Source organism: Cherax quadricarinatus, chromosome 1 (genome assembly GCF_038502225.1).
Source record: "Cherax quadricarinatus isolate ZL_2023a chromosome 1, ASM3850222v1, whole genome shotgun sequence".
NCBI lineage: Eukaryota > Metazoa > Arthropoda > Malacostraca > Decapoda > Parastacidae > Cherax > Cherax quadricarinatus.
Genome location: NC_091292.1, coordinates 16,102,527 through 16,126,907, shown reverse-complemented (window position 1 = coordinate 16,126,907; position 24,381 = coordinate 16,102,527). Strand labels below are relative to the sequence as shown.

Sequence of the window (24,381 nt, the reverse complement as noted above, 5' to 3'; positions counted from 1 at the left end):
TTTGTACGTGTATGTTTGGGGGTCTGAAATGGACTAACCTACTTCACAATATTCCTTATGGGAACAAATTCGGTCAGTACTGGCACCTGAACATACTTCTAGAATGAAAAAATATCGTTAACCGGGGGTCCACTGCATATTCAGGTATTTGGAGATAGACTTGTTGGCGAACAGGTCTACAAAAGATGAGGTGACGAGGGGTAAAAAAAACAATGGGTGGTGCACTGAGGCATCCATGGAGACCAAGAACTTTATTTATGGAGGCAAAAACAGGACTGTATGAGAGCATGTTTTTTTTTTTTTTTTTTATTTATTTTTTTTTTTATTATTATCACACTGGCCGATTCCCACCAAGGCAGGGTGGCCCGAAAAAGAAAAACTTTCACCATCATTCACTCCATCACTGTCTTGCCAGAAGGGTGCTTTACACTACAGTTTTTAAACTGCAACATTAACACCCCTCCTTCAGAGTGCAGGCACTGTACTTCCCATCTCCAGGACTCAAGTCCGGCCTGCCGGTTTCCCTGAACCCCTTCATAAATGTTACTTTGCTCACACTCCAACAGCACGTCAAGTATTAAAAACCATTCGTCTCCATTCACTCCTATCAAACACACCCACGCACGCCTGCTGGAAGTCCAAGCCCCTCGCACACAAAACCTCCTTTACCCCCTCCCTCCAACCTTTCCTAGGCCGACCCCTCCCCGCCTTCCTTCCACTACAGACTGATACACTCTTGAAGTCATTCTGTTTCGCTCCATTCTCTCTACATGTCAGAACCACCTCTACAACCCTTCCTCAGCCCTCTGGACAACAGTTTTGGTAATCCCGCACCTCCTCCTAACTTCCAAACTACGAATTCTCTGCATTATATTCACACCACACATTGCCCTCAGACATGACATCTCCACTGCCTCCAGCCTTCTCCTTGCTGCAACATTCATCACCCATGCTTCACACCCATATAAGAGTGTTGGTAAAACTATACTCTCATACATTCCCCTCTTTGCCTCCAAGGACAAAGTTCTTTGTCTCCACAGACTCCTAAGTGCACCACTCACCCTTTTCCCCTCATCAATTCTATGATTCACCTCATCTTTCATAGACCCATCCGCTGACACGTTCACTCCCAAATATCTGAATACATTCACCTCCTCCATACTCTCTCCCTCCAATCTGATATCCAATCTTTCATCACCTAATATTTTTGTTATCCTCATAACCTTACTCTTTCCTGTATTCACTTTTAATTTTCTTCTTTTGCACACCCTACCAAATTCATCCACCAATCTCTGCAACTTCTCTTCAGAATCTCCCAAGAGCACAGTGTCATCAGTAAAGAGCAACTGTGACAACTCCCACTTTATGTGTGATTCTTTATCTTTTAACTCCATGCCTCTTGTCAAGACCCTCGCATTTACTTCTCTTACAACCCCATCTATAAATATATTAAACAACCACGGTGACATCACACATCCTTGTCTAAGGCCTACTTTTACTGGGAAATAATTTCCCTCTTTCCTATGTACTCTAACTTGAGCCTCACTATCCTCGTAAAAACTCTTCACTGCTTTCAGTAACCTACCTCCTACACCATACACCTGCAACATCTGCCACATTGCCCCCCTATCCACCCTGTCATACGCCTTTTCCAAATCCAAAAATGCCACAAAGACCTCTTTAGCCTTATCTAAATACTGTTCACTTATATGTTTCACTGTAAACACCTGGTCCACACACCCCCTACCTTTCCTAAAGCCTCCTTGTTCATCTGCTATCCTATTCTCCGTCTTACTTTTAATTCTTTCAATAATAACTCTACCATGCACTTTACCAGGTATACTCAACAGACTTATCCCCCTATAATTTTTGCACTCTCTTTTGTCCCCTTTGCCTTTATACAAAGGAACTATGCATGCTCTCTGCCAATCCCTAGGTACCTTACCCTCTTCCATACATTTATTAAATAATTGCACCAACCACTCCAAAACTATATCCCCACCTGCTTTTAACATTTCTATCTTTATCCCATAAATCCCGGCTGCCTTACCCCCTTTCATTTTACCTACTGCCTCACGAACTTCCCCCACACTCACAACTGGCTCTTCCTCACTCCTTCAAGATGTTATTCCTCCTTGCCCTATACACGAAATCACAGCTTCCCTATCTTCATCAACATTTAACAATTCCTCAAAATATTCCCTCCATCTTCCCAATACCTCTAACTCTCCATTTAATAACTCTCCTCTCCTATTTTTAACTGACAAATCCATTTGTTCTCTAGGCTTCCTTAACTTGTTAATCTCACTCCAAAACTTTTTCTTATTTTCAACAAAATTTGTTGATAACATCTCACCCACTCTCTCATTTGCTCTCTTTTTACATTGCTTCACCACTCTCTTAACCTCTCTATTTTTCTCCATATACTCTTCCCTCCTTGCATCACTTCTACTTTGTAAAAACTTCCCATATGCTAACTTTTTCTCCCTTACTACTCTCTTTACATCATCATTGCACCAATCGCTCCTCTTCCCTCCCGCACCCACTTTCCTGTAACCACAAACTTCTGCTGAACACTCTAACACTACATTTTTAAACCTACCCCATACCTCTTCGACCCCATTGCCTATGCTCTCATTAGCCCATCTATCCTCCAATAGCTGTTTATATCTTTCCCTAACTGCCTCCTCTTTTAGTTTATAAACCTTCACCTCTCTCTTCCCTGATGCTTCTATTCTCCTTGTATCCCATCTACCTTTTACTCTCAGTGTAGCTACAACTAGAAAGTGATCTGATATATCTGTGGCCCCTCTATAAACATGTACATCCTGAAGTCTACTCAACAGTCTTTTATCTACCAATACATAATCCAACAAATTACTGTCATTTCGCCCTACATCATATCTTGTATACTTATTTATCCTCTTTTTCTTAAAATATGTATTACCTATAACTAAACCCCTTTCTATACAAAGTTCAATCAAAGGGCTCCCATTATCATTTACACCTGGCACCCCAAACTTACCTACCACACCCTCTCTAAAAGTTTCTCCTACTTTAGCATTCAGATCCCCTACCACAACTACACTCTCACTTGGTTCAAAAGCTCCTATACATTCACTTAACATCTCCCAAAATCTCTCTCCTCTGCATTCCTCTCTTCTCCAGGTGCATACACGCTTATTATGACCCACTTCTCGCATCCAACCTTTACTTTAATCCACATAATTCTTGAATTTACACATTCATATTCTCTTTTCTCCTTCCATAACTGATCATTCAACATTACTGCTACCCCTTCCTTTGCTCTAACTCTCTCAGATACTCCAGATTTAATCCCATTTATTTCCCCCCCCCGAAACTCCCCTAACCCCTACACTTTTATGCATGTGAAGCATGGGTTTTTAAATGTTTCAGCAAGAAGGAGGAGGCTGGAGGCAATGGAGATTTGTCTGAGGGAAATGCATGGTGTGAATATTATGCAGAAAATTGATAGTTTGGAGATTAGAAGGAAGTGCAGCATTACTAAAAGTATTATCCAGAGGGCTGAGAAAGAGTTATTGAGATGATTTGGGAATAGGATAACTTGGAGATTTCATAAATTTGTAATGAAGAGAAGAAGTACAGGTCAACCTAGGAAAGGTTGGAGGGAGGGAATAAAGGAGGTTGTGTATGCAAGGGGCTTGGACATACATCCAGCAGGCATGTGCAAGCATGTTAGAGAGGGGTGAGTGGAGGCAAGTGGTTCTTATGACTTGACGTGCTGTCGGAGTGTGAGCAGGGTAACAATTATGAGGGGATTTGAGGAAACTGGTTAGCCGGACTTGAGTCCTGAAGGTGGGACGTACATGCCTGCATTCTAGAGGAAGGGTAGAGATGTTGCAATTTGGAAGGAAATCTGAACTGTGATGTCAGTGCGCTTCTGGCAATGCAATGATCAAATGAATAATTGCGAATGAGTTTTCTTCATTGTCAGGTTATCCTATCTCGGTGGGAGATTGCCACTGTATTAAAAAAGAACTTCATCATTTGCATTTTTCTCTCAGGAAAATTTCTCATTGATGTTTGTTTTTTTGTTGAACTGATGTAATGAGAAAGTTTCCTGGTTAATTTGTCACATTTTAATATCAGTGTCTACTGCTCGTTCAATATTGGTTTACCTGAGGTATATGTAGTTTTAATTCTAACTTACAGCATATTAAACTGCCCATAATTATATTTATTGCTAGGTGTTCGCATGCCTCAGCTTGTAATCACCTGTGTGTAGTTTTGGTACCTATTTGTAGCAAAAGGAACAGAGTTAGCCTGTGTTGTCCCATGATCAGTATTTACTTTATCATATAATTTTTAAAAGTTTCCAGTAGAAATAACATTTATTACATTCTCTTGTAATTCATGTAATTTATTCTATTGTTTTACCATTGTTTGTGAAGAACATATTTCTGGTATCACTTTGGCACCTCTTCTTTCTTACTTAATGGTAGCCAAAATTGTCATAAATTTCAGTCTCCTATGTTATTTGTGTATTGTGTATACACCCAGCCTGTTTTCCTCTCTCTCCAGAGGTGATAGAGAGAGTTTTCCCAATGGTATGACACCAAAAGTACGAAATTTGATGGAAAACTTAGGGAATTTTGCTCGCGTGAAGTTAGCGACCTAGGCAATATTTACGAATCGGCAATTTCACCCACTTTGAGCCCTATTTTTGGCTAATTCCATTGTTCCAGTTGACCTAACTCACAGCTATTTCTTTAGAACTCCATTTGTTCTATCGATTGAGTACAAGAAACTGCCCATTTACCGATTTCAACTACCCAATAAAGTGGTCAGAAATTGGCAGTTTAGCCACTTTCATGCAAATGAACGATACAAACATCCCTGGCTCTAAAATAACATTTTCTTTGTTCATCAGTCATGTCTCCAGGCTCCTCTGATATTACTCTTGCTTTCTATTTTGAATTTTTATTCAAACAAAAAATAGAAGATTTACTGTTATGCAGACTACTGCAATATTGTAATAATTGTATAAATAATATCAACCCATTCATGACTGCATATTAGAATGGCTAGTTGGACAATTATTGGACAATTTGTTTACTCTTGAACATCAGCAAAAATCGAGCATTTCTCCTACTTTAAGCTCCATTTCAAGGTCCTTTTCACAGTAAAACCAATCAAAATCACCTCCATTTCTATAATATGTTTTCCATTCTATCAAATGTGACTATGAAAATGAGAATATAACCATAAAAACTATGCGAAAATACACCTCAAATTCGGCGTTTTATTCCAGAAACACGGTCGGAGTTTTTTTTTCTTCCCCATTATGCACTGCTTGCTGCAGGATTTTTTTTATACTGCGCACACTGACCACACAGACCCATTCTCTCATATGTGGGCCTACCAGCTTTCTCCCGCTTGATTAGAAGCCGCTAGAATTTTTGAGTATATATGTCAAACACATTGGCTCGTAAGACGTATGTATATGACTGAAAAAGTCAAAGGGTTAAACAAATATTGTTTAACCCTTTGACTGTCACGGCCGTATATATACGTCTTACGAGGTACCGTGTTTGACGTATATATACTCATAAATTCTAGCGGCTTCAAATCAAGCAGGAGAAAGCTGGTAGGCCCACATGTGAGAGAATGGGTCTGTGTGGTCAGTGTGCACCATATAAAAAAAATCCTGGAGCACGCAGTGCATAATGAGAAAAAAAAAACTCCGACCGTTTTTTTTAATTAAAGTGCCGACTTTGTGGTCTATTTTCGTATAGTATTTATCGTTGTATTTTCGTTTTCTTGGTCTCATTTGATAGAATGGAAAACATATTATAGAAATAGAGGTGATTTTGATTGATTTTACTGTAAAAAGAACCTAGAAATGGAGCTCAAATTAGGGGAAATGTTTAATTTTTGCCAATGTTCAAAAGTAAACAAATGATGCCATTGTCCAATAAATGTCCAACTAGCCATTCTAATATGCAGTCATGAATGGGTTGATGTTATTTATACAATTATTACAGTATTGCAATAGTCTGCATAATAGTAAGTTTTCTATTTTTTGTTTGAATAAAAATTCAAAATAGAAAGCAAGAGTAATATCAGAGGGGCCTGGAGACATGACTGATGAGCAAAGAAAATGTTATTTTAGAGCCAGGAATGTCTGCATTGTTCATTCTGGACCTTATTTTGAAATTGCCATATTTTTTAGTTTTCGTGAAATTGGCCAAATTGCAAATTTCTGACCACATTATTAGGTAGTTGAAATCGGTAAATGGGCAGTTTCTTGTACTCAATCGATAGAAAAAATGGAGTTCTAAAGAAATAGCTATGAGTTTTGGCAACTGGAAAAATAGAATTAGCCGAAAATAGGGCTCAAAGTGGGCGAAATCGACGATTTGTAAACAGCGCCGAGGTCGCTAACTTCGCGAGAGCATAATTCCGTCAGTTTTCCATCAAATTTCGTTTTTTTTTTGTGTCATTACAATCGGGAAAAGATTGTCTATCATTTCATAAGAAATTTTTTTTTTTTTTTTTAAATTTTGCGACACCAGGAGACACCTCAGGATTGGGGGTTGCAACAGTCAAAGGGTTAAAAATCAAGTGATGCTGGGCTTGAATAATCATGTAAGAGCAAATTTATACTTCATTTAATGAATTATTGTAGTAGGTTGGTAGACAGCAACCAATCAGGAAGGTACTACTGTCCTGCCAAGTGAGTATGAAATGGAAACCTGTAATTTGTTTACACAAAGGTAGGATTGCGGTGTCCTTTTTCTGTCACAAACAAGTGGGATAACGGGTACATCTTGCAACTTCTACTTACACTTAGGTCACACTACACATGCATGTACACACATATTTATGCACCCATGTGGGCTTTCTTCTATTTTCTTAACCCTTTCAGGGTTCAGACCCCCAATCTGAAACTTGTCCACAGGGTCCAAGAATTTTCAAAGAAATTTTTTTTTCTTTTTTCTTATGAAATGGTAAACCTAGGTAGTAGGTTGGTAGACAGCAACCGCCCAGGGAGGTACTACCGTCCTGCCAAGTGAGTGTAAAATGAAAGCCTGTAATTGTTTTACATGATGGTAGGATTGCTGGTGTCCTTTTTTTCTGTCTCATAAACATGCAAGATTACTGGTACGTCTTGCTACTTCTACTTACACTTAGGTCACACTACACATACATGTACAATCATATATATACACACCCCTCTGGGTTTTCTCCTATTTTCTTTCTAGTTCTTATTCTTGTTTATTTCCTCTTACCTCCAAGGGGAAGTGGAACAGAATTCTTCCTCCGTAAGCCATGCTTGTTGTAAGAGGCGACTAAAATGCCGTGAGCAAGGGGCTAGTAACCGCTTCTCCTATATATATTACTAAATGTAAAAGGAGACACTTTTGTTTTTCCTTTTGGGCCACCCCGCCTTGGTGGGATACGGCCGGTGTGTTGAAAGAAAGAAAGAAATGGTAGATAATCTTTTTCTAAAGGTAATAAAACAGAAAGTATGAAATTTGATGGAAAATTGACACTGACAAAATTACACTCTCTAGAATTTTGCTGCATCAGTGATATTTACACATCAGCGATTTTGCCCACTTTGACCCCCATTTTAGGCCAATTACATTATTCAATTTGACCAAATTCTTAGCTATTCCACTAGTATTGCATACTTCTATATTATCCATTGAGCATAAGAAATCACCCAGTCATTTGTTTCAGCTACCAATAAAGTGATCAGAAATTGGTAATTTAGCCAATTTCACATGAAGTTCAAAATATTCCAGTATCAAAATAGGGTTCAGAATAAACAATGCAGGCATTCCTGGCACTAAAATAACATTTCCTCTGTTTATTAGTTACATTTGCAGGCTTTACAAATTAATTCCATTTTGATTTTTTATTCACATAATAAATTTTTATTCGCACCAAAAAATAGAAGATTTACTGTTATGTAATATTGTAATAATTGTTTAAATAATATCAGCGCATTTGTGAACCCACATTAGACCCACCAACTGACATGTATTGGACGTGTGACATCATTTGTTTACTCTTGAACATCAGCAAAAATCTAACATTTCCTGTATTTTGAGCTCAGTTTCAAGCCATTTTCAGTCAAAATCATCTTTATTTCTGTAATATATCTTCCATTCTGTCAAATGAGACCAAGAAACCGCGAATACAACTGCAAAAAACATATGACAATATACCTCAAAGCCGCTGTTTCAATAAAAAAATACAGTTGCATTTTTTTCTCATTGTACACTGTGTGCTGCAGGATTTGTTTTATGTGGTATACACTTACCACTTATATGTATTCTCTCATATTAGACCCAAATTTACTGCTCACAGCTTATCTGAGTGAGCTAAGCTTATGGCTTAGAACTACGGCTTGGACCTTGGCTTCAAAGCCTTAGAACTATGGGACGGACCCTCATAGGGTTAATAGTTGTTGTTCTTTATTTTCTCTTATCTCCATGGGGAAGTGCAACAGAATTCTTCCTCCGTAAGCCATGTGTGTTGTAAGAGGCAACTAAAATGCCAGAGCAAGGAGCTAGTAACCATTTTTGTATAAATTACTAAATTTAAAAAGAAAAACTTTCATTTTTCTTTTTGGGTCACCCTGCCTCGGTGGGATGTGGCCAGTTTGTTGAAAGAAGAAAGAAAGATAATGACTTGCTGGTAGAAATAGGGTCATCACATATGACTGCATAACACAAGTTGTTGATGGACATTATGCTTAGGAGCAACATACAGATTACTGACATGGTCCAATTTTTTATTATTTGGTGCACTCATATTTTTATTTTTAATACTCAGCAATTTTTAATTGTTCACAGTTTTAATAATATCTACTGTTTCATCATGCAGATTCATCATATTTATGTAGACCAGAGTCTGGTTCACATAACACTGCCAAAGGTTCTGTGACCACCTTTGATGACAACTCTAAAGCAGCTAAGAACCAGCGTAATGTGCAGGCCAGTGTTCTTGCATCTTTACCGAAAGTAAAGGTAATCAGTGCAAAGTTTCATTATATTTCATGCATCTGCAAAGAGCATTATTTTTCGTAGTAATTTTTTCAATTTTATTGTCTTGCTGCTGCAGATATATTTGATTTCATTTATTTGTAAATTAATGAAGTTTAACTTTTTCAGGGTTTATGCAACTTAGGAAACACGTGTTTCTTCAACTCTGTAATGCAGTCCCTCTCGCAGACACATTTCCTTACACAGTTGCTTGATGTTCAGTGCCAGAGTGGTCAGCACATGTATCTTCCTGGATGCCTTAAGTCACCAGAGCTTTATGTTGAAGGCAAAGGCAATGGAGAAATCCAGCCAAACAAGTACATGGCACAAAATGGTCATGTCCAGAATAAACAAAAAGACAATATTCAAGGAAATGATAATGATGATGATGATGTCGAGTTGGTAAGTTATGCTACTATTACTGTGTTTGATTTTGTTGTTGAGACCTTCCAGTCATATAAGCCACCACTTGCTCTTTTTTGCTAAGATAAAGTTGCGAAGGTTGGTGGACGAGTTTTGGAAGGTGTGTGAAAGGAGTAATGTGATGAGGGGTATTAAACAAATTAGGTAAAGAAAAATTGGATATCGCATTGGAGGGAGGGAGTATGGAAGAAGTGAATGTGTTCAGATATTTGGGAGTCGACTTGTCAGCAGATAGGTTTATGAAAGGACAAGGTACACCATAGAATTGTTGGAGGAAAAAGGGTGGGTGGTGCATTGAGGTATCTGTGGAGACAAAGAACATTATCTATGGAGGCAAAGAAAGGAATGAATGAGAGTATAATGATACCAACACTCTTATATAGGTGTGAAGCATGGGTTGTAAATGCTGCAGCAAGGAGGAGGCTGGAGGCAGTGGAGATGTCATGTCTAAGGGCAATGTGTGGTGTAAATATTATGCAGAGAATTTATAGTTTGGAAAATTGGAGGAGGTGTGGAGTTACTAAAAGTATTCAGAGGGCTGAGGAGAGGTTGTTGAGATAGTTTGGTCATTTAGGGAGGATGGAGCTAAATAGGATGGCTTGAAGGGTGTATAAATTTGTAGTGGAGGGGAGGAGGGATAGGGGTCATCCAAGAAAAAAATAGAGGGAGGGGGTGAAAGAGGTTTTGTGTGCAAGAGGCTTGAACATACAGCAGGCATGTATGAGCATGTTAGATAGGAGTGAATGGATATGAATGGTTTTTGGGACTTGATGATCTGTTGGAATGTGAGCAGGGTAATATTTTATGAAGGGATTCAGGGAAACTGGTTAACTGGGCTTGAATCCTGAAGGTGGGAAGTACAGTACCTGCACTTTAAAGGAGGGGTTTGGGATACTGGCTGTTTGGAGTGACATTTGAACTGTTGCATCTGGGTGTCTCTGCAAAGTCAGTGATTATGTGTAAATGATGGTGAAAGCGATTCTTTTTTTGATCACCTGCCTTGGTGGGAGACGGCTGCCATGTTAAAACAAAATAATGTGCAAATTTTTTAAATTTGATATCAAATGCCATGTTATATTATGTTTGTGCATGTCTGTCTGGTACGTGTGTATTTGTATCTGTTTTGTGTGTATGAATGTGTCTGTTATCTGTTCCAGGTTGTGTGCATAGAATTCAAAGTTTGCAGATTAGGAGGAGGTGTGGAGTTAATAAAAATATCATCCAGAGGGTTGAGAAAGGGTTGTTTTGGGAGTTTGGACATTTAGAAAGGATGCAGCAAAGTAGGATGACCTGAAGGGTGTATAAATCTGTATTGGATGGAAGTGGTGTAGGGGTCACCCTAGGAAAGGTTGGAGGGAGAGGGAGGGTGGAAGTTTTGTGTGTGAGGGGCTTGGACCTTCAGCAGGCATGGTCAGCATTTTAGATTGGAGTGAATAAAGGCAAATGGTTTTTGGGACTTGATGAGCTGTTGGAGTGTAAGCAATCTAACGTTTTGTGAAAGGATTTAGGGAAATCAGTCAGACTTGAATCCTGGAGTTAGGAAGCACAGTTCCTGCACACTGAAGGAGAGGTAGGGAAATTTGCAATATGGAGGGGCATCTGAACTGTAGTATTTGTGTGCCTCTGGGAAGACAGCAATAAAGTGAATGACAGTGAAAGTGTCATTTTTTGGTTGCCCTACCACAATGGAAGATGGCCAGTGTTTTAAAAGTAAAAACAAAAAATTTTAACTCATGAAACCTTCTCACACACTTCCTTACTTTTACATCCATAGTTTGAGTCTCAAATGGATGTTTTACATTATGATAATTTTCTTCCTCTTTCAACAAACCAGTCATATCCCACTATAATAATTTTCATTAATGTGTAATTATAGAGCTTGATTTTCTTTCTGACAGTATTTTTTTTTTTTTTTTTTTGTCCTCAGCAACCTCTTGACCTTATTCTTCGTGAAGGTGGGGGACTGACACTCGCTGCAGCAGCTTTCCTCAAGGACATGCATTCAGTTGGTAAAAATTCAACACTGAATCCAGGACATTTATTTGGCCAGGTTGGTGTTGGTAGCCCTTGGTTTACATAGGTTGAAGAAAACTTAGAGGCTTATAGTATGTTAGTGACAAACCCCCAGTTAAACTTTATTTGCTATTGTATTTTCTGTCTGAGGTTGTCAAAACTGGCCTTCATTAACTATCCATTCTTGTGCATTGAGCTTCTGGTACCCTTTGTTTTTGTTGTGCATGGAGGAGTTTGCCCTTAAATTGTGTCCAATACACTAATGTGCAGATGATGACCATATGTCCAACAGTTTAGTATGCACAATTTTTTTGTGCTTTCATATATGCCACTTGCCAATATTATTGACTCAGCACAACTGTTTGGGTCTCTACAGCCTGGTCACACCTTTGAAAAAATCTAAGACCAAGTGCTGTTGTTTCTACCAGAAAATAGTGTGTGGAACTGGCAGGAAGATGCCACATTCAATCCAAATTTTTTAAAGTTTCATGACACTGAACAGTGGAAATCAGCCAAAAAGCACATTAGGGGAGACTGGGGCTAGTTGGCAACAGGGGTAAGTTGACACACTTGTAATAATTCAAATATTTACCGCGAGATGGCATTGTTATTTACATCATAGGATCACCACGTGCTCCCTCACTTGCCAACAACCTACCATACCAAGAGGTTGCAGTTCTTAACTGGAGTGGGGAAAAATTTGATTTTGATGCCGGTAAGTAAATTATCATTCGCTTATATTGTTTGCTGTAACATGTATGGGGTTATAGATGAGAAATATCCAATTTAGCCATAATTTAACTTAGGGTTTAAGGATTGTTTACCCATGAAACAGTTTATATTAGGTTTATTAATATATACTAAAATCATTTATTTATGAACATTGGTATGGTTGGGGCAAGTTGGCTCAACAAAAATGGGGCAAATTGGCACAGTGTCAACTTGCCCCACATTACTATTTATATACAGTGGAACCTCTACTTGCGAGTTTAATCCGTTCCATGACCTTGCTCGCAACTGGATTTGCTTGTTTGCAGAGTCAATTTTCCTCATTTAAATTAACTTAAATGCAATTAATCTGTTCCAGTGAAATTCTGTACTTCAATAATTTCGCTAATATCAACTCTACGGCTTATTTATCTATCTCACTTCATCTATTATGATATAATAAACAATATAAATAACATAGAAACCTGATATATACTCTGAAATGAATAAAATATGTCATTCATGTAGTGGTATGGGCAGTGTCGGTGGTGGATGAGAGTTTGTCTGGAGACCGGGCAAAATACTTCATGAATAGTTTCGCTAATATCATCTATACGGCTTATTTATCTATCATAGTTCATCTAATATGACATAACAAACAATATAAATAACATAGAAACATGACATATACTCTAGAATGAATAAAATATGTCATTATGTAACAGGTGGAGGCGGCCACAACCGCTCCCTCTTTGTTGTGGTAAACACTGCCATCTAGTGATGGCCTTTTGAAGCCATCTATTATTATAATTATCATATGTAGTACATTATTATTATACAGTGGACCCCCGCTTAACGATCACCTCCCAATGCGACCAATTATGTAAGTGCGTTTGTACGTGTGTTTGGGGGTCTGAAATGGACTAATCTACTTCACAATATTCCTTATGGGAACAAATTCGGTCAGTACTAGCACCTGAACATACTTCTGGAATGAAAAAATATCGTTAACCGGGGGTCCACTGTACATGTACAGTATATGTATTATTATTATACGTATTGTATTATTATTGTATTATATTATTATACTATTATTACTATGCGTATTATTTTTATGCATATTATTATTATACATATTATTATTATTATTATTATTATTATATAAATAATTTGTAATTTTTATTCACACAAAAAATATAAAATTTACTGTTATTCCTTATTGCAATAATTGTATAAATAATGTCAACCCATTCACGAAACATTCTGAAAACATTCACGAAACATTCTGAAACAGCCAAGCAATGGACCATTTCTCCTAGGTTGAGCTCTATTTCAAGGTACTTTTCGTTGTGAAAGCATTTAAAATCATATCTATTTCTGTAATATATCTCCATTCTATCAAATGAGACCAAAAAAACGAGAATACAACCATAAAAACCATTCGAAATTACCGCAAAGGGGTGGCTAATTGCTGAGAAGTGAACTCCATTATTTATGCTTAGATTTCTTTCATTTTTGGTGTGCTTTAAGAAGCATCTTTCCATCATACATTGCCCAAGTTTCAATAAGATAGTCCAACAAACAAATGAGATACAATTCCCGAAATCAAGAGCAAGAGTCCCTCACCAATGTCAAGGAACCTGCCTTGAGGTCTGCTCGCTTGTGGAAATTTTGCTTGCATATGGAAGCAAAAAATCGACCCATCGACTGCTCGTATTTGGAAAAACTCGCACGTGGACACGCTCGCAAGTAGAGGTTCCACTGTACTTTCCAGATGTAGTGTCCACTGCTTTCCCACTTACTGTGACTCCAGCTAATATTTTGGTTGGGTTTAAGGCTGCTGGGATTTCACCCTTCAACAGAGACATATTCCAGGGTTCTGATTTTTTGGGTGCTTACGTGACTGACAGACCACAGGAAGATCAACAAGAAACGCAAGTGTTTCAGCCTGCGACAAATTTAAGTGATAACTCAAGACGGCAGTGACACACCACAAAGTCTGATCGCAACAGTCCAGTCAAAATGTTGTTCAGTTTAGAATGTTTCTCACCTTCAAGATGAGAATGAACCAAGACCCTTTACTTCTGGACTCTGTGGGAAGAAAGCCCCAACCCCTGAAGAACTGAGGCCATTGCATAAAGCTGGTCCCAGGAAGAGAAGTGGAATGAACAGGAGGAAACGCTCCTCTGCCATTTTGACTGACATGCCAGTGAAAAAGACACTGGAAAAGATATCAAAAGAAGCAAAGAAGAAGCAATCAAAGAAATCAAAATGTGTTCATGGCAACGAGAAAAGTTCAGATGAAGAGGACAGTCTCTGTTTGGTATGTATGGGTCCTTTTTCCAGAAGCAAACCACGAGAAATATGGATACAGTGTAGAATGTGCAAGTTGTGGTCCCACGAAGCCTGCACTGATGAAAAGTTGTTTTATACATGCCCCAACTGTGACTCAGATGACGATTTAGATTAAGTTCACCTCAGGTGTTAAGTATTCTGTGCAATTATTATCTGGAAGTGCAATTATTTTCAATTGAATGTATAACACCTAGTCAGTTTTTAATTTTATTTTATTCAAAAAGGTTTCTTTCTTTACTAAGAAAATATTTTTAAGTTTCTATGGAACTGAATATTCTTGAAATGAAACATTATGAATAATCATTATCTAAATTTATTGTTACATATTCCTAATTTACTATTACTGTTTGCTGTGTCAACTTACCCCATAGTGTGTGCCAACTTACCCCATACATGGGGCATGTTGGCACACGTGAAATGTTTTTTCTAAAGAATGCTGTGCTTTTGTTTCGAAAGAAAATTGTTTTTTTATTTCATGAAAAGTAAGAGGAAGATTTATATTTTTCACTGGAAGTATAAAATTACCAAAATCGTTTGTTGTTTTTCTTTCATCACTGAAAATGTGAAAAGTGTGCCAACTAGCCCTGGTCTCCCCTACATATTTAGATTTAACCTGGGATAACTCAATAAAATCAAGCATTGTGGCTTATTTCTTTGTTTTAATGAGTATTACACTTTGAAGCAATTGTAATATCATGAGATTTCGTCGTAAACATGTTTTACCATGGTCTTGAAGGCAAACAGGTGTTATGGACATTTTTTTTTTTTTAAATACTGGTTGTTTCCCACAGAGACAGCATGACTTGAAAAAGAAGAAACAATTTTGCCATCACTCACCCCATCACCGTTTTGCCAGAGGCATGCCAGTAATTCAAAAACTGCAATATATCTCCACCCCTCCTTCAAAGTCCAGGATATTCCTTTGAACCTAAATTCTTTTGATCACACCGGTTGTCTCCCACTGAGGGATGGTGACCCAAAAAAGAAACACTTCCACCCTCATTCACTCGATTACTGTCTTGTGAGAGTTGTGCCGATTCTGCAATTCAGATGCCCCTCCAAACTACAAATATCCCCATCCCCTTCACAGTAAAGGCACTATACTTTCTACCTCCAGGATTCAAGTCTGGCTAACCAGTTTCCCTGAAACCCTTCCCAAAAGCATTACCTTGCTCATTCCAACAGCTCGTAAAGTCCTGAAAACCATTAGCCTCCACTTACTCCTATCTAATATGCTCATACACACCTACTAGATGTCCAAGCCCCTTGCTCACTGAACCTTCTTTACCCCCCACTCTAACCTTTCCTAAGGTGACTCCTACCTAGTCTTCCCTCCATCATAGATTTATAAACCCTCCAAGTCATCTTATTTTGCTCCATCCTCTTTAAATGTCCAAACCTCAACAACCCCTCCTCAGCTGTCCTCACCACACATTGCCCTCAGACTTGACATCTCCACTGCCCCCAGCCTCTTCCTCCTCACAGCATTTACAACCTGAGCTTCATACCCATCTAAGAGTATTGGTACCACTATACTCTCATACATTCCCCCTTTTTTGCCCTATGGATAACGTTCTTTGTCTCCATAGATATCGCAGTGCAACACCCACCTTTTATCCCTCATCAGTTCTGTGGTTCCCCTCATCTTTCATATACCCATCTACTGAGAAATCCATCAATTTATACTACATTCCAAGTGGGGCAATGTCTGGTTGTGGATTTCCCCACATTTCACATACAGTACTACAACACCTTGAAACTCATCTAATGTTAGACATTAGAAAAAAACTAAAAAACAATCATAATTTGGCATCAATAAATTGTAAAATGTAAATACTACTGGGGTGTTTTACACTGCTGTTGCTGACGAGTGATCATATTTTTGCCAACTTCATCAGGCAATAATATCAGAAGTTTTTATCAGATTACAATCATCTGTGAGGAAAACAAGGTTTTTTGTTTTCAAAATCTTTCCACACACACACAGGAATTTTAATTTCTGAGTATGCCACTATTAAAAGGTTAACTGTAAAGTCTTGATGGTATAAATTGTTTAAATTTGGCTGGAGATAAATTTAGTATACAGCAGGCAGTTGCAAAAGTTGTAAGTTATTAATTCATGGAGTTTAACACTAGGATATGAGAGAGAATGAATGTGAATATTTACCTGATTTTACTTTCTGTTTGCTTGATATAATGAGACAGAGGGAATGATTGTGATTGTGGGTGATAAATGTGAGTGAACTATGTATTATAGTTATTAATGCCTCTAGACTATGCCCCACAGCCGGGTCTCAGACCAGTCTTCCTAAACTGGCAAGAAAACATTACAAAAATCAAATAGAAAACTAAAAGTACAGTAAGTGTGCATGGAACATAAATAGAAGCTACAGAAAGATTTACTTGTCATGTAATATGTTCATGAGACAGTCAAAGAAGGACAGTAAATCATTCCAGAGTGCAAAATATTGAACAAGCTTCCATTTTACACTACTTAGACAGTAAAGCAGCACCTCCTCAGGGGGTTGTGGTGCTCTGTGCTAGTTTTACTTCAGTGCTCTCTCTCATTTCATTTTTTATATTAAGTTAATTTAGTTAAAATAACAAATGTTTGTGTATACAGTGGAACCTCTACTTGCGAGTTTAATCCATTTCATGACCTTGCTCGCAACTGGATTTGCTCGTTTTCAGAGTCAATTTTCCTCATTTAACCCTTTCATTGTCCGTCCCGCAGATCTATGGCTTTACGTTCAGAGTCCAAACCGTAGATCTACACCATGAGCTCAGCTCACTCTGATAAACTGTGAGTGGTAAATTTGGGCCTAGATATGAGAGAATACATCTATGTGGTATGTGTGCACCACATAAAACAAATCCTGCAGCACACTGTGTAGTATAATGAGAGAAAAAAACTGAGACCATGATTTTCGATTAAAACAGCGACTTTGCAGTGTTTTTTCGTATGTTTTTTATAGTTGTATTTGCGATTTCTTGGTCTCATTTGATAGAATGGAAGACATATTACAGAAATAGAGATGATTTTGATTGGTTTTAGCACTGGAAATGGCTTGAAACTGAGCTCAAAGTAGCGGAAATGTTAATTTTTTGCCGATGTTCAAGAGTAAACAAACGACCTATCACGTCTAATACACACCAGCTGGTGGGTCTAATATACATTCGCAAATATGGTGATGATATTTATACTACTCATGAATGTACCCTTACCTCACCTATGGTATACTGTATGTGCATGGGGATATATGACAGCAAACAATGTAATTTAAAACCAGTCATAATCCACCAAAAATCTTATCTCTGAACAGTCGCTCAGTCAGATACCTGGACAGTCGTCCAGAATGAACTGAAACATAATGAGTTTCCTCTCCTAAGTGGGTCATTTGTGAACTGATTCTAGACAACACAACTCTCACCCCCCCCTCGTACCCCAGTCATCTTACTGTACAAGTGTACTACACAAGTAACACTGCGGACATTCCCACTTACTCAAAGATTTGAAGCTATTTAACTTTCATAGTATCCACACATACTATGTAGACATTTACAGAACACTCAATTAACCCTGAGCTAAAAAAAGAACTTGTTGGAGAACTGAAACAAGTCACATAGTCATAACACTATAAATATCTCTTTAATATAACTCAAGAAATCGTAGTGACACGATTGCATACAAACCATAACACGGACGGGGATAGAACCCGCGATCAGAGAGTCACAAAACTCCAGACCGTCGCATTAGCCACTGGACCAGCTAGCCACAATAAGATTCGTCCAATTAGGTATACAGTGGTCCCTCGCTTTTCGTAGTTCTCGGCAATCGTAAATTTTGCCAATCATAGGGGTATTTTCGTATAAACATGGACTCGCTTTTCATAAGTTGACTCGCGAGTCGTAGTTCGTCCGGGACGCGTACCCACGGCGTGAGCCGTGGCAGCAGCCAGTCTGGCATTGTTTACCAGTGAGCGAAGGTCCCCTCACGTGCTCCAGCGAAATATTTCATAATATTCCATTTATTTTAGTGCTTGCTTTTTTGGGTCACCCTGCCTCGGTGGGAGACGGCCGACTTGTTGAAAAAAAAAAAAAAAAAAAAAAAAAAAAAAAGTACTAAATAAGCTACCATGGCTCTAAAGAAAGCTCCTAGTGCCAAGCCTGTGGTAAAAAAGGTGAGAAATACGATTGAATTTAAGAAAACCATCATTGAACAATATGAAAGTGGCCAGGATGTATAAGAAACCCTACACAACCTTATGTTCCATAGTGGCCAAGAAAAAGGAAATCAAGGACGCTGTTGTTGCTATGCTGACAAAAATGAGATCACCAGTACTCGAAGAGGTTGAAAAGTTATTATTGGTGTGGATAAATGAGAAACAATTAGCAGGAGATACTCTTATGACTTCGATTATTTGTGAAAAGGCTAGGCAGTTGCATGACGATTTGGTAAAGAAATTGCCTGCAACTAGTGGTGATGTGAGTGAATTTAAGGCCAGCAAAGGCTGGTTTGAGAGATTTAAGAACCGTACTGGCATACACAGTGTGGTAAGGCATGGTAAGGCTGCCAGTTCAGACCACAAGGCGGCTGAAAAATATGTGCATGAATTCCAGGAGTACATAGATGCTGAAGGACTGAAACCTGAACGAGCGTTCAATTGTGACGAAACAGGCCTCTTTTGGAAGAAAATGCCAAAGAGGACCTTCATTACACAAGAGGAAAAGGCAATGCCAGGACACAAGCCTATGAAAGACAGGCTGACGCTAATGTTCTGTGCTAATGCTAGTGAGGACTTCAAAGTGAAGCCATTACTAGTGTACCATTCTGAAAATCCCAGAGTGTTCAGGAAAAACAATGTTATGAAGAGTAAATTGTGTGTGTTTTGGAAATCTAATAGTAAGGCATGGGTCACGAGGGAAATTTTCGTCGAGTGGTTCAATGAAGTGTTTGGCCCTAGTGTGAAGGAGTATCTCTTGGAAAAGAAATTGGATCTCAAGTGCCTGCTAGTAATGGACAATGCACCTGCTCATCCTCCAAACTTGGATGACCTAATTTTCGAGGAGTTTGGGTTCATCACAGTAAAGTTCTTGCTCCCGAATACCACTCCTCTCCTCCAGCCCATGGACCAGCAGGTCATTGCAAACTTTAAAAAACTCTACACAAAAGCAATGTTTCACAGGTGCTTGACTGTGACCACAGACACTCACTTGACCCTAAGGGAATTTTGGAGAGAACACTTCAGCATCCTCCATTGCATAACCCTTATAGGTATGGCTTGGGAGGGAGTGACTACCAGGACTTTGAACTCTGCTTGGAGAAAATTGTGGCCAGATTGTGTCGACAAGAGGGATTTTGAAGGGGTTGGGACTGACCCTGATGAGCTTTTGTCTGTTGTAAAATCAATTGTGGCACTGGGGAGTTCCATGGGGTTGGATGTGAGTTTGGAGGATGTGGAAGAATTGGTGGAAGACCACAATGAAGAGCTCACTACTGAGGAGCTGCAAGAGCTTCAGCAGGAAGAGCAACAGATCGCAGCTCAGAATCTTGCTGCAGAGGAGGAGGAAGAGAGATGGAAGAAGGTGCCTTCTTCAGAAATTTAAGAGATTTTTACTATGTGGGGTAAGATGGAAAGCTTTATGGAGAAACATCACCCTAACAAGGTTGTTGCAAGCCATGTTGGCAACATGTACAGTGACAAAGTCTTGGGCCATTTTAGGGAAGTGTTAAAGAGACGCCAGAAATTGAGCTCTCTCCACAGTTATTTTGCGAGACAGGACTCTAGTGACTCTCAAGGTGGTCCTAGTGGCATTAAGAAACAGAGAAGACAAGCAACCCCAGAAAAGCAATTGGTACCTGAGGTGTTGCTGGAAGGGGATTCCCCTTCCAAACTATAAACAATCCACTCTCTCTCCTCCTCCAGTCTCCTATACACTAAGAAGAATCTCCAATAAAGGTAAGTGTTATGCTGTTAATGTTTCATTCATCATTTCCCATTGTATTGTTTATGTACTACATGTATATTTCATGTAAAAAATTTTTTTCTTTTAATACTTCTGGGTGTCAGGAATGGATTAATTGTATTTACATTATTACTTATGGGGAAAATAGATTCGCAAATCGTAAATTTCGTTTATAGTAGCTCCTCCAGGAACGGATTAATTACGAAAAACGAGGGACCACTGTATTTCTACACCATAGGAAGGTTAGCATAGGCACCACTTTGACCACAAATGCAAGTTTTTACAGACGAATCTCCAGCTAGCGTGGCCGTGACGAACTCTAGCTCAAGTCCCCTCAAAGCCGTCAACATGCATTTGTAGTCACAGTGGTGCCTATGCTAACCTTCCTATGGTGTAGAAATATACCTAGTTAGACGAATCTTATTGTGGCTAGCTGGTCCAGTGTAACGTGATGGTCTGGAGTTTTGAGACTCTGATCGTGGGTTCTATCCCCGCCCGTGGTATGATCTCTTTGATATTCCATGTGTATGGCTCAACCTGAATAAATGCTCCAAGTAAATCAAAGAACTCAGAGTTTGGAGCAACTTACTGGAGAATCATAGCTGTCTCTCAACAGTTTCAAAAACATTGTCTGAAAGCATCTCTGGAACTTTAATATTTAATATGTAACTGTCATACACATTTACTGTACTTCTGTTTGTCATTTATATCTTATGCTGCTTGCTTATTCATTTCATGTGCAGAAATTACATAAATACTTGTAATAATAAGTAGTTTGTAAGCACGAAAGGGTGTAATCCAAGAGGTCAGTAGACATCCTGTAATTCTTAAAACAAAGTTTGATTTGATTTTTTTTTTTTTTTTAACAAACCAACTGCCTCCTATTGAGGTGTGATGACTCAAAAAAAGGAAACATGTTCACAATCATTAATCCAGTTTTTGTCTGATATCACTGTTCTGGTATCACTGCAACATCCTCGCCCCTCCTTTAGGTGCTGTAATTGTCACCAGTTTCTCTGAATTCCTTCATAAATGTGTTGTTCACTCACTCTCACAAGCCTTTTCAAGCTCATAGTACTCCAGACTTCCTTTACTCCCTCCCTTCAACCATTCCTGTGATAACTCTTACCCATCCATTCTTATATACCCCTTTATAGATTTGATTTATCTGAAAAAAAAAATGCTTTGCATCATTTTTTTTTAGATGTATATACTCTTTTTCCTGTGAATTTGTTTTATATGTTTCCTATGTCTTTTCTGTATGCCATTATTTGTTTAACATTTTAGTTCATAAACATACAGTATTACTGACAGTCATATTTAGCCAAATAAATGATCAAATTTGTTTAAACCATGTTGCTGTTAACATAAGAATTTTTTTTGGCAGTTGCACGGAATGGATGCATCAGTAAGTGCTGTTACATATAAAATAATTTTTTGTAGATTATGTTATTTAAATAAATTAAATAGCATTATTTTAATAGTGCAGTATAGTAGTAATATTGAACAGCATTGTAGTACAGTAGTATTAAACTTTTATTTTAGACTTGTATGTACTTATGTTGTTCAAAGATGCATTTGTTTTACATGAACCAAGATATTTATATATGTTGTAATCTGGGCATTGAACTCAGAATCAAACTTTCCATTCATCAAAAAATACAGTACTGTACAAAATCAAGGTAATTATATAACTGGAGTAAAACTTTGTATCTTCTTTCTTTCAACACACCGGCTGTATCCCACCGAGGCGGGGTGGCTCAAAAGGAAAAATGAAAGCTTCTCCTTTTACACTTAGTAATATATACAGGAGAAGGGGTTACTACTCCCTTGCTCCCGGCATTTTAGCCTCCTCTTACAACATGTATGGCTTACGGAGGAAGAATTCTGTTCCACTTCCCCATGGAGGTAAGAGGAAATAAATAAGAACAAGAACTAGTAAGAAAATAGAAGAAACCCAGAGGGGTGTGTATATATGCATATGCTTGTACATGTATGTGTAGTGTGACCTATATGAGACAGAAAACTGGACACCAGCAATACTACCATCATGTAAAACAATTACAGACTTTCGTTTTACACTCACTTGGCAGAACGGTAGTACCTCCCTGGGCGGTTGCTGTCTACCAACCTGCTACCTGTATATCCGTGTATATTTGAGTCAAGACCCTAGCAGATAAAAATACCATGATTTTACTCCTGTAGACTTTTTTGTAACACAGTAGACTTTTAAATGCTCTTTAATTAATTGTTTTTGCAAGTTTAGAACTACAGAACCTTGTGTGGTCTTTCTGATGCTGTAAAAAATATGACTCTTCACTTAGCACAACAGTATATAATGTTGCTGCAACATTCAGTACTGCCTTTATGTACGCTAGGGCAATATTTATATGTGGCAACAAATTGTTAACAAATCAGCTGGTTTTTGTAAGATTTCATGGAAAAATTGAGCAGTGAGATGGTTTAATACACTACTTATGTAAAGTTAATTCAGTATATGATCATTAGATAGGGAATATTATGATCATTAGATACAGAATATATTGGTATAAACCGTGGTAATAAATACCAACAAATTGGTTTAGAATAACACATAAGCAAACACTAAGAAATATTTATTAGACAAAGTTTTGGTCCTGGGACCTCAATCACTTCTAACATACAGAGGCTGAAAGACAGTATACATAGGCGGAGAGTGAGGTGTGAGTGACGCATGGTGATCTCTGTGTGTTAGAAGTGATCAAGGTTTCAGGACCAAGATGTTTTCTATTAAATATGTCCTAGTGTTTGCTTACATGTTTTTGTAAACCAACAGAATAGTGTTAATGTTGGTAGAATTACCAACAATGTAGTAGTAATACAATATGGTAGAACAATCAACTTGCACATGAGTAAAAGGTTATCAAAGCTATTACTTGGGTAACAAAAATATTTGTCTAACCCATTTTTATGTTACCCAAGTAATAGCTTTTATAACCTTTTACTCATGTGCAAGTTGATTGTTCTACCATATTGTATTACTAATACTATTACAACTTATATTACTACTACCACTACCACAGTATTACACCTCACTGAGCCTATATATACCCTCTGTGTCTATGTATTGTTTGTAACAGCTTGATAAAGCACCTGGAGAGTGAAATGTTGCCACAACAAAATGTCACATTAGTTGCACTTGTGTCCTTTTACTTTACAACAGAATATATTAGAGATCAGTATTCATACAAAGAAAATTTGTTCGTTTGTTAGTATTGCAGTGTGGTGGGGTTGGCATGTTTGGTTCTGAGTGCATTACACATCCCCATCAACAGTAAACACTGGCCTGCCTACCACATAGTCATATAATCCTAATAAAGAATGCTGTACTATTATCTCTTCTATCATCAAAAGTAGTTGTTGAGATATTAGAGATAGAATAATAGCTCTTAATGTGGGTACCAGAGAAAGTGAATTTGATAGGCTGCTGGTATTGAAGTACTGTAAATAAAAGAGGCAATGAATGCAAGACAACAGAGTGAGGCAGCAATGTAATAAGTAGCAGATGGAGTTGCCAGATGCTCTTACCTGTTAGTAAAAACAGGACTTTCAACCCAAAGGATAAACACACGTGTAGAGCTAGTATCCAGATGGCCAGTGCATTAGAAAAGTATATTTTTTCACAACATTTAGTTTACATGTCATTTTTAATTGAAAATTCTTTAACCCTTTGACTGTCGCAACCCTAAATCCTGAAGTGTCTCCTGCCGTCGCAAAATATTTGAAAAAATAAAAAATTCTTATGACATGATAGAGTATCTTTTCCCGATGATAATGACACCAGAAGTACAAAATTTGATGGAAAACTTGTTAGCGACCTCAACAACATTTATGCATC

General features: G+C 38.1%; 1 protein-coding gene across 11 annotated transcripts in view; it reads left to right on the top strand.

Annotated features, from left to right (window-relative positions):
- The window catches only part of Usp16-45 (ubiquitin specific protease 16/45), a gene marked incomplete in the record, with an annotated part of 416,997 nt that overhangs the window by 220,185 nt on the left and 172,431 nt on the right, over nucleotides 1–24,381 (top strand). For 10 of the 11 annotated variants that reach the window (XM_070098356.1, XM_070098257.1, XM_070098221.1 and 7 more), the window contains 4 exon segments: nucleotides 8,881–9,023; nucleotides 9,168–9,440; nucleotides 11,389–11,511; nucleotides 21,892–21,912. In XM_070098356.1, coding sequence (XP_069954457.1) covers nucleotides 8,881–9,023; nucleotides 9,168–9,440; nucleotides 11,389–11,511; nucleotides 21,892–21,912 — 560 coding nt within the window. 11 annotated transcript variants of the gene reach the window in all.